Source organism: Suncus etruscus, chromosome 10 (assembly GCF_024139225.1).
Source record: "Suncus etruscus isolate mSunEtr1 chromosome 10, mSunEtr1.pri.cur, whole genome shotgun sequence".
Classification (NCBI taxonomy): domain Eukaryota; kingdom Metazoa; phylum Chordata; class Mammalia; order Eulipotyphla; family Soricidae; genus Suncus; species Suncus etruscus.
The window spans coordinates 87019154-87029160 of NC_064857.1; the positions used below are offsets into that span (position 1 = coordinate 87019154).

Here is a 10007-nt window from a genome sequence, read left to right on the forward strand (position 1 = left end):
ATGCCAGGGATTAAAATGGGTTGGCACATGCAAGGCAGATGCTCTACCAACTGTACTATACCTCCAAGCACCCGTTATCTCACTTTTAAAGTTTTAATCAATTATATGAGGTATGTAGTGGGCAATCCAAATTCATTTTACTGCATTCCTTTCTTACCTTTATAAAAACAAAATTTCAAAGCTTAAGTCTTATAATTTAACTCAGTTACTCATCTTCACTTACCATCTCAGTCCCTTTCAAGCATATAGTGAAGATAGAAAATGACTAAGGAGTTGGAATAATAGTGCAACACGTAGGGTGCTTGCCTTGCTTATGGCCAAACTAGGTTCAGTCCCTGACACTCCACCTCCAAATGTGGTCCTAAAATGAACAAGAACAAAAGAAAAAGAAAAATGACTGAGGAAAAGACACGTATAAATTCACAGAAGATCTTACCCCAACTGGATCTTTCAGACTTGGCTGGGATCCTTTTCTTGCTATTCCTTTCCTGGACACCTTAGTTCTCCTAATGAAAGATTTAAAAAAAATAATAATAAAGTTTAGTTCAACACCAACAAATAAAAGTTCGGAGACAACTTTCCTCGGGTTTATAAAATTAAAATTAATTCGTAACAGTTCCAAAGGACTAAAGCCCAAATAACATGAATGACTGTTCCATTCTAAAAGTGTTTATGGCATTCACCATCCCAAATTAATCAGAATTTGGTTTAGCATGCATTTGGAGGGTAGCAAATGCTCCTCTTTGAAGAGTTTTCTATTTAAAATGGTTTGCATATTGAGCAACAAATTTATAGAGTCTTTACGTTTGAAAAAGCGACAGTGTGAAGACAATACAGGCACTCTCCACTCTGCATACAAGCCTGCCCTAACACATCAGTGATTAATGCCTATCCATTCTAAAACTGATTACATGAAATTCAAAAACCATAGTTTGTTGTCCCAAAGCACCCATTGATGTATTTCTGCTTTGAGGGTCACACCTGGCAGTGGGCAAGCTTACTCAGCAGCCTCTATACTCAGGCTTCACTCCTGGTAATGATTGATGGGGGCCCACATGTGGTGCTAGTCTTAACAAGGCAAGCACCATCACTTGTGTTAGGTCTCCCCGACAACCCACAGAAGCTAATTTGTGGCTCTCAAACAGAGACAAGAAGGTGGTTTTGTGCTGCTGTGGATTCCTGGGTCTCATTACAACAGGGGTGAAGCTTGGGCTCACCCCAGCAAGCAACTCCGGGACCCACTGGGGGTCTTGCACTGTATTCCTGAACTATGCTATAAAAGAAGGGAAAAATCCACAAGTTTCCAGTCAAGCACAGTGCCTTCCAATTCTAAAATAAACGTATTTCTTGCAAACTGCAGTAGCATAACCACTGCTCACACCCACCCACCCACACCTGGCTAGAAATGCTCCTTTGACATTCAAATGGAGTGAAAACCATTCTGCTCTGTCCAGCTCACTTTTAAGTGCCAAAGCCCCAGGGCAGGTTCCATCTCCACTCGATTGAGGACTTTTGTGTGGATTGAGAAGACTTGTGTGGCCTGGCTGGGGAGGAAGGGGAGCTGCCCTTTGGCACCCCGCGGGCGGGACCCTGTCGCACCTTTTGAGCCACCGGGTGCTGATCCTCATCAGAGGAACCAAACCCCTTGACTCTCCTGGTGGGGGGCGCGTGGGACTCAGTAGCTGCCACCCGGGGAACAGCGCAGAGGCCCAGTGACCCACCGGGGGAGCATCGTGGGCGTGGGCCCGCAAGTCGAGTCAAAGCCTCCGCCGCAACCCTGTTGGTCTCGGCCTCTGCCCAGGTCGGAGCGGGCAGGAGCCCAGAATGCTGCGCCCCGACTGGTAACGGGCACGAGCGGGACGTCCCGCACCCCACCCTCGGGGGTTGGGACCCACTTTCGGGGCGCAGTCCCCGCAGCCAGCGTGCCAAGGGGCGCCTGGGACCCACATGGAGTGGAGTGAGGAGCCGCCCCAGATACCCACGCAGGCTCCATGGCTGCAGCGAGCTCCGCGCAGGGCAGTGCAAGTGGCGGAGAGGAGAGGAGAGGAGGCGAGGCGGGGAGAGGAGACCGCAGGGACTGGCCTGGCCGCGGGGTGCCAAGGGGCGACGGGGACGAGGGGCGAGGCGCTCCTGGAAGCTGGCAGACGGGCGGCGAAGCGTTCAGAGAGCCCGGGGAGGTCGCGCCCCGCTTTTCAACCATGCTAATGGGCACCTAGAGATGCTCGGGGCTTCCACCTGGCTCAGCAGGCAGGAGCCACTCTTGGCAAGCAGTGATGCTCAGGGCTCCCACCTGGCTCTGCATGCACGGGTCACTCCCTGCGATCAGGGATGCTCAGGGCTTTCATCTGGCTCCGCACGCAGGGTCACTCCCGGCGAGCGAGCGAGCGAGCGAGCGCGGGAACTGGGTGGGATTCTGGGTCTGTCGCAAGCGATGCAGAAGAGAGCGAGGGTCTGAAGAAGCAGGGTAGTAGCGAGAAAATAAAAAGCCAAGGCAGCCATGAAGCCAGGCTGCTTTGCCCTCTATATCTCTCTGCCTCAGCAAAACCAGAACTGACTTTTCTTTATTTGCTTTCTTTTTTCATTTTGGGCCACACCCAGCAGCGCTCAGAGGTTACTCCTTGCTCTGAGCTCAGAAACCGCTCCTGACAGGCTCGGGAGACCATCTGGGGTGCCAGGAATCGAACCCTGGTCTGTCCTGGGTCAACCACCTGCAAAGCAAATGCCCTCCCGCTGTGCTATCTCTAGGCTCCTGACTTTTATTATCCCATAACAAAATCCACCAGGGCAGAGTGGAGGAGGCAGAGTGATCCAAGTGGGCTTTTCCATGTCAAAGGAGAGATTTACAAGAAATATGGGAATGCCTTTGTTTGCGGTTAATAGCTGGATGTCATCTTAGAATAGACAAGCTGAGGGTGTCAGTATGTCAGGGTCAGGCCCAGTGGTGGCTGGGGGACCTCTGTGGCTGCACCCAGCTGTTGTAGAACATGCCAGTGTTCTGACTCTGGCCCCAGTGCATGCAAAAGATGTGTCCCTGACCATTGAATTATCTCCTCAGTCCTATGAGAACATTTTTTTAATGCTTTAGTCCTCGTTTGCTCTGCTTTTTATGTTGAACTTGACTTTCCTCCACCATTTCTACACCTTTGGCATCTCAACGCACTGAAAATCATTTTCAATCCCTTTCTCGATAAATGTTGTCTGATCTCCTAGCACTTTTTTTGTTTTTGTTAGTTTGTTTACAAGAGTCACAGCTGGCCTGATTTATTTATTTATTTATTTTTTGGTTTTTGGGCCACACCCGGCAGTGCTCAGGGGTTACTCCTGGCTGTGTGCTCAGAAATAGCTCCTGGCAGGCACGGGGGCCATATGGGACACCGGGACTTGAACCAACCACCTTTGGTCCTGGATCGGCTGCTTGCAAGGCAAACACCACTGTGCTATCTCTCCGGGAGCTGGCCTTATTTAAAAGCTTACTCTTGGCTCTATGCTTAGGGATCACTCCCTATGATATTCTGGGTGCTGGGAATCAAACCCATATCAGTTGCATGCAAGCCAAACACCTTGTCCATTGTACTAATTCTAGTATTATATCCCCTGGTCTCCTAACACTTCAGATTCCTCTTTCTAGACCTCCTTTATGACCTTTTTTTTTTTTTTTTTTTTTAAGACTTAGGCTTTTGATCTAGCCCACACTGGATCCTCTTCTCAGACATTTCCAATTGCTCTGCCTTCCAGTTGCTTCTGCACTCCAGACCTTTTGGGATTTCTGTCTGGGTACTCCATAGGCACCTCACACCGAAGCCCTTTGAACTCTACCCCAAACCAAAATTTATTGATAGCCCGTCCACCTAAGTCAGAGGATCCGATCCATCTTTTGTTTTTGATCCGATCCATCTTTGATTTTCTCCTGTTTCAACACTCAGTAGCCAAATCTCAGTAGACACATCAGTCCTTACCATTCTTTCCCCCTAAATTAGTATGTGTGTGTATGTACAGGTCTCTTTCTTGTCGTACATGAACATGTTTGCAGAGTAGTAAGTGAAAAGAACTTCATTAAGTAGAAAGCAGGATAAGTTTGTTAAAATAAATATGCTTTTATTTTTCTCTCCACAGTTTAAGAAAACCAGACATTAAATTGGAAAACCATCTCCAAGTTTAGAAATGGGTTTTTACCTTCTCTGTTTCATAATGGAGTAGAAAACCCTGGCCTGGCATTCCATGAATAAGTTACCAAGTATTGTTAAACAGCATTATTCAGTAGGCATTTCAGGTATAGGGGTACCAGAGTTAAAATAAATCTGCGACCCAATGGATCAGAATAAAGGATTTCTCCAACATAGCTAAGAACACCATCCAATCTTATTACCTTTCTCAGGGCCTTGAAACTTGAAAGGGTTTCCACAAAGCTTTTCCCAGTCACTTAGATCCAAAGACTTCAGGAGACCAAATACTTAAATCACTTTGTAGCCACAAGGCTTCTTTTTTGGGTTGGGGAGATGTCACACCAGCAGTGCTAAGGGGTTATGCTTGACTCTACACTCAGAAGTTGCTCCTGGCAGGCTCAGGGGACCATATGGGATGCCAGGAATCGAACCAGAGTCTGTCCGGTGTTGACTCCGTGCAAGGCAAACGCCCTACCACTATGCTATCGCTCAGGCCCCAGCCACAAGGCTTCTATATGTTCCACATTTAATTCTGGTCAGCAATGATAGTTGGTTCCTTTAGAAAGTTAATGGAAAGTTAATGAAAGTTAATGTTGCACTGGTGATGGGTGGTGTTCTTTACATGACTGAAACCCAAACACAAATATGTATGTAATCAAGGTGTTTAAATAAAAAAAAAAAGTAGTTTTAGTGTCAAAGCCAACAGTTAAAAAAAAAAAGTTAATGGAGAGTCTTTTAAAAAACTCAAAGAAAAGTCAATTCAACGATGAATATAGTGGATGGAATTGACTAAATGGCCTTCATTCAAATTCAAGCTTTATTACAACTACATCTGGCAAACCTTGGATAGTGTTTCTCAAGCAAAGAAAAAAGGGAAGAAATTCCATCAAGAGGGAGCCCACCACCTCCAACAATCCCTTCTGCTGAGCAACTGTTACCAAAGGGGTTTCACAACACTGGTGTCAGCACCAGCATTTTGAAAATTGCTACATTAAAAGGCATTTTTCCAGAAAAGTCTTCCATAGACCCACTGTCTACATTTTAGGCTTTCTGAGATAGTCTGGGCAAAATCATGCCCACATTAGACTTAATATTTAATGACAATCAGACCCAAAACCAGAAGGTACACAGAAGAACAAGTAGGTAAAACGCTCCACATTGAGACTGAAAGCATCTTCAAGAAGGAAACAGCACTGTCCAAACAAGTGGAAGCAAAGATAAAGAAATGAGACTACATTAAGCTGAGAAGCTTCTGCACCTCAAAGAAAATTGTGCATGGTGTTAAAGAGAGGTCTGAATTCACTATTTTTGTATGTAGCTGACCAGTTTTTTTCATCATCACTTGTTGATGTTCTTGCTCCATTTCATTTTTCTTGTCAATTTATAAGTAATTAGTTGACCATATGCATGAGGATCAGTCTCAGAATATTCAAGTTTATTCCATTGATCTGTCTTTGTTCCAATACCATGCTGTTTTAATGACTACTAATATGTACTACTCTGAACTTGCGAAAAATCATGCCTCTCATCTTCCCTTTTCCAATAATTGATTTAGCTATTAATGGAGGTTTATTTTTCTATTTCAAGTTAGTAGTATTTGATCTATTTCTTTTTTTAAAAAAATGGCGTGCATTTCCTTATAGGGATAGCATTAAATCTCTACAATGTTTTGGAAAGTGTTTCCATTTTAGTTATGTTAATAGTCTTAATCCATAAGAAAGAAAAGTGTTTCAAAAAATTTTAATGACAATCTATTTGAATATATTCTCACTTCATATAAAAAAACTTCCAAATTATTGCAAAATAATGCAAACTGTTATAAACTTACTATTTGTCCAAAACTATACAATGGGATTCAAGTTTATCAAATTTATTAAAGCATTATGAAACATTTGACTTGATTTTGCTGTTTTAACATTTATTCTTTCTCCTTTAATGCATGGGGTAAATGCTGTATAACCAGAATACATAATCTAAAGTCCTTAAAAAAAAAAAAAAAACGGGCCCGGAGAAATAGCACAGCGGTATTTGCCTTGCAAGCAGCTGATCCAGGACCACAGGTGGTTGGTTCGAATCCTGGTGTCCCATATGGTCCCCCGTGCCTGCAGGAGCTATTTCTGAGCAGACAGCCAGGAGTAATCCCTGAACACCGCCGGTTGTGGCCTAAAAACCAAAAAAAAAAAAAAATCCTGCAAGTCAATTCCATTTTCTTTCAATTACCTCTTTGCTAAAAAAAAAACATATTCTCTCTATAAGCAAGAGAACTTTAAAAACTTCAGCCTTTCTGACTTTGTTTTGTTTTGTTTGGGGGCCACGCCAGGCATTGTTCAGGGATGCTGTGCTTACTTGGGCACTGTGCTCCTTCTGGAGGGGCTTAATGTGCCTTATGGGTTGCCAGGGATCTCACCAAGTTTGGCTGTCTTACCTACAGCCCTAAACTTTAGCATTTCTGGACCATATTTTGGGGATGATGGGTCATACCCAACAGCGCTCAGGGTTATTCCTGGCTCTGCGCCCAAAAAATAGCTCCTGGAAAGCTTGGGAAACCATATAGGATGCTGGGATTAGAACCAGAGTCCGTCCTATGTTGGCTGCATGCAAGGTAAACACCCTACCACTGTGCTACCTCTCTGGCCCCCAACAAAAATGTCTTTGTCATATAGTTTACAACTAAACTACAATATTGACCCACTCATAATTTTATCAGTCTTTTTTTTCCAGAGGAAGTAAACAGGTACTAAAATTAACTATTTTTATCCACTCAATCCAATACAAATTGCTTCTTAGCCTCAGAGGATTGAACAATGAACTATTTACAAGGCCATTCAAATATTATACTGCCAGTTAATAGATTAATGTGGTCTCTAAGATATGTGGGTGTTTCTGCTTCAGCCAAATCATCGTTGGAAAGGAAGCCTTTTAAGTCATTAGCAAGTGCAATTTAGGGTTTGATGGCATTTGTAAAAATAAAATAACTTTCCGAGAGCATTTTTGTATGCCATGAAAACATAATGAAATAATGAACTGTAATTAGTAATGAAAAATAAGATGAGAAAATGCCCAGAGTTTCTGTGCTAGGTAGAATAGAAAAGGGATGACACTGGCTTAGATAATAATTTGTTGAAAATCAGATCCGTCCAAAGAAGGCAAATTTGGCCAGGAGACTTCTCAAAGGGCAGAACATGTCTAGCCATCACAAAGGCCAGAGGCTTGATCCTTAATATTCAGGCATGGTTCCTCTCTTGTCTTAAAGTAGACCTTTCAGTTTTTCCTTTAAGGCTGGTTTTGCATCTGTGAAGTTTTTGAGTTGTTTATCCGTGAAGCTATGTATCCTTCCTTCAAGCCTAAATGTGAGTCGAGCTGGGTACAGTATTCTAGGTAAAGATTCCATTTCATTCAGTCTTGTCACAATATCCCACCACGGTCTTCTGGCCTTGAGCGTTTCTTGTGACATGTCTGCTGTAAATCTATGGATGCTCCTTTGAATGTAATTTCCCTTTTTGACTTTGCTGCTTTTAGTATTCTATCTCTATCTGTAGGATTTGTCATTGTGACTAGGATGTGTCTTGGGGTGTTTTTCTTTGGGTCTCTTTTAGCTGGTACTCTTCGGGCATGCAGGATTTGATTGCATGCAGTCTTTAGCTCTGGAAGTTTCTCTGTGATGATGTCTTTGACTGTTGATTCTTCCTGCAGATCCCCTTCCTGGGCCTCTGGGACTCCAATGATTCTTATGTTGTTTCTGTTGAGTTTATCAAAGACTTCTATTTTCATCTGTTCACATTCTTTGAGTACTTTTTCCACTGTATGATCATTTGCTTTAAGGTTTTTTTTTCCAGTCTCTTCTGCTGTATGGAGTTGTTCTGCATTTGATCTTCCAGTTCACTGATTCTGTCCTCGGCTGCTGTTACCCTGCTGGAGAGACTGTCCATTGGGTTTTTCAGTTCAGCTGCCGTGTTCTTTAGATCTGTTATTTCAGTTTGGAGGTTTCTGATTTCTGTGTTTGTGTTCTGTTTAGCTAGAGCTATATTTCCTTTGATTTCCATAGGGATCCTCCATATTTCTATTCTTTTTTTTGTTTGTTTTTTTTTTTTTTTTTTTTTTTTTTTTTTGGGCCACACCCGGCAGTGCTCAGGGGTTACTCCTGGCTGTCTGCTCAGAAATAGCTCCTGGCAGCACGGGGGACCATATGGGACACCGGGATTCGAACCAACCACCTTTGGTCCTGGATCGGCTGCTTGCAAGGCAAACACCACTGTGCTATCTCTCCGGGCCCGCCATATTTCTATTCTATATTTATCTGAGAGGTTAATCAAATGGTTTGTATTTTTTGTGTCATCAAATCTATCATCTTTATTTTCTTTTTTTTTTTTTTTTTTTTTGGTTTTTGGGCCACACCCGGCAGTGCTCAGGGGTTATTCCTGGCTCCAGGCTCAGAAATTGCTCCTGGCAGGCACGGGGGACCATATGGGACGCCGGGATTCGAACCGATGACCTCCTGCATGAAAGGCAAATGCCTTACCTCCATGCTATCTCTCCGGCCCTCATCTTTATTTTCTGTGCATTGTGTTTGCCTGCAAGGTTTCCCCATTGTCACACTTGTAGTGTGATTTTTTTTTCTGTGTGTTATAGTGTTATAGAAAGACCACATGGCCGCCGTGAAGCAAAACGGAGTGGCCATGATCTTCTAGAGCCTCTAGGAGAGCGATTTTGCTGGGCCCTTCTCAACCCACTCAGGAGAGGTTCAGAACACAGGACAGTAGAAAAACATGCACAGGTGACACTCACAGTCTCTTGATGTTGGTAATCACTCAGCAGGGGCATATTTTTCCAGCCTAACGGCACAGACAAGAGAAAATGCCTTTCTCCAAAATTTCTAATATTGAGGCCAGATAAAGAATATATGTATACTTGCCTTGCCTGGTTTGAATCCTTGACACCACATATGGTCCCTGAGCATCATCCTGAGTTACTCCTGACCTCCAATGGATATAGCCAAAACACCAACAACACCAACAAAAAAAAAGATATAATGAAAGAGGTTTCATTCCAATATATTTTGTGGAGATGGGGAAGCTTTAGATTCCACTCAGTGGCACTCTTGTTACTGGTTCTGTGCTCAAGAAACATCTGAATGGCCAGGAATTGAACCTGCTTTAGCAGCATTCAAGGCAAGTACCTTAACTCCTATCTCTGAACCATTAAAGCTCTATTCTGGATCTTAATATTTGAATTGTATCCTATATTCATGTGGCACAAATACTTATTTTTAAATGGTCTCATACTTAAGAAATATAAAACCACAAAGCTGGGGTGATAGACCATATAGTAAGTAGGGTATTTGGTCCAGATCCAATCCCCGGCAATCTGTATGGTCCCCCAAGCACTGCTAAAAGTAATTCTAAATGCAGAGTAAGGAGTAATCTCTATGCTTTGTTAGGTGTGCCCCCACCACCAGTACTTAAAACCATTCTTGGAACCAGAACAATAGCACAGCATGAAGATGTTTACCTTGCAGGCTGCCAACACAGGATGGGGGACCCCAGTTCAAGTCACTGGTTGGTCACTGGTCACTTGCTCAGTTTCAACTTTATTTACACACAAATCCATGACAACCCCAGGATTCTACCAGCTCGTGATAGGTTTGGTGAGAGGATGATGTCATAAAGTAGGCAGTTAAAGATAGGGACTAGCCTAGATGGAGGTCAGATACAAAACAAGAAGACCATTTGTGGACCTGAGAGGTAAGGAGAGGTAGAAGGAAGCAGGCTGAGATTTGGGGAGATATCATAGCAGAGAGGAAGCAATCCCACTTTCATCAGGCTCTTCAGTTATGGAACTCCTCCC

General features: G+C 43.5%; 1 protein-coding gene across 1 annotated transcript in view; it reads right to left on the reverse strand.

Moving 5' to 3' along the window:
- The window catches only part of LOC126020242 (kinesin-like protein KIF23), a 44765-nt gene extending 42772 nt beyond the window's left edge, over positions 1–1993 (reverse strand). Inside the window, exons 1-2 of the mRNA XM_049781691.1 lie at positions 1983–1993; positions 437–506 (exon numbers count right to left, since the gene is read on the reverse strand). Of these exons, the coding sequence (XP_049637648.1) occupies positions 437–506; positions 1983–1993 (81 nt within the window). The remainder of the gene's footprint in view (positions 1–436; positions 507–1982) is intronic.
- Positions 1994–10007: the final 8014 nt, after the last annotated feature.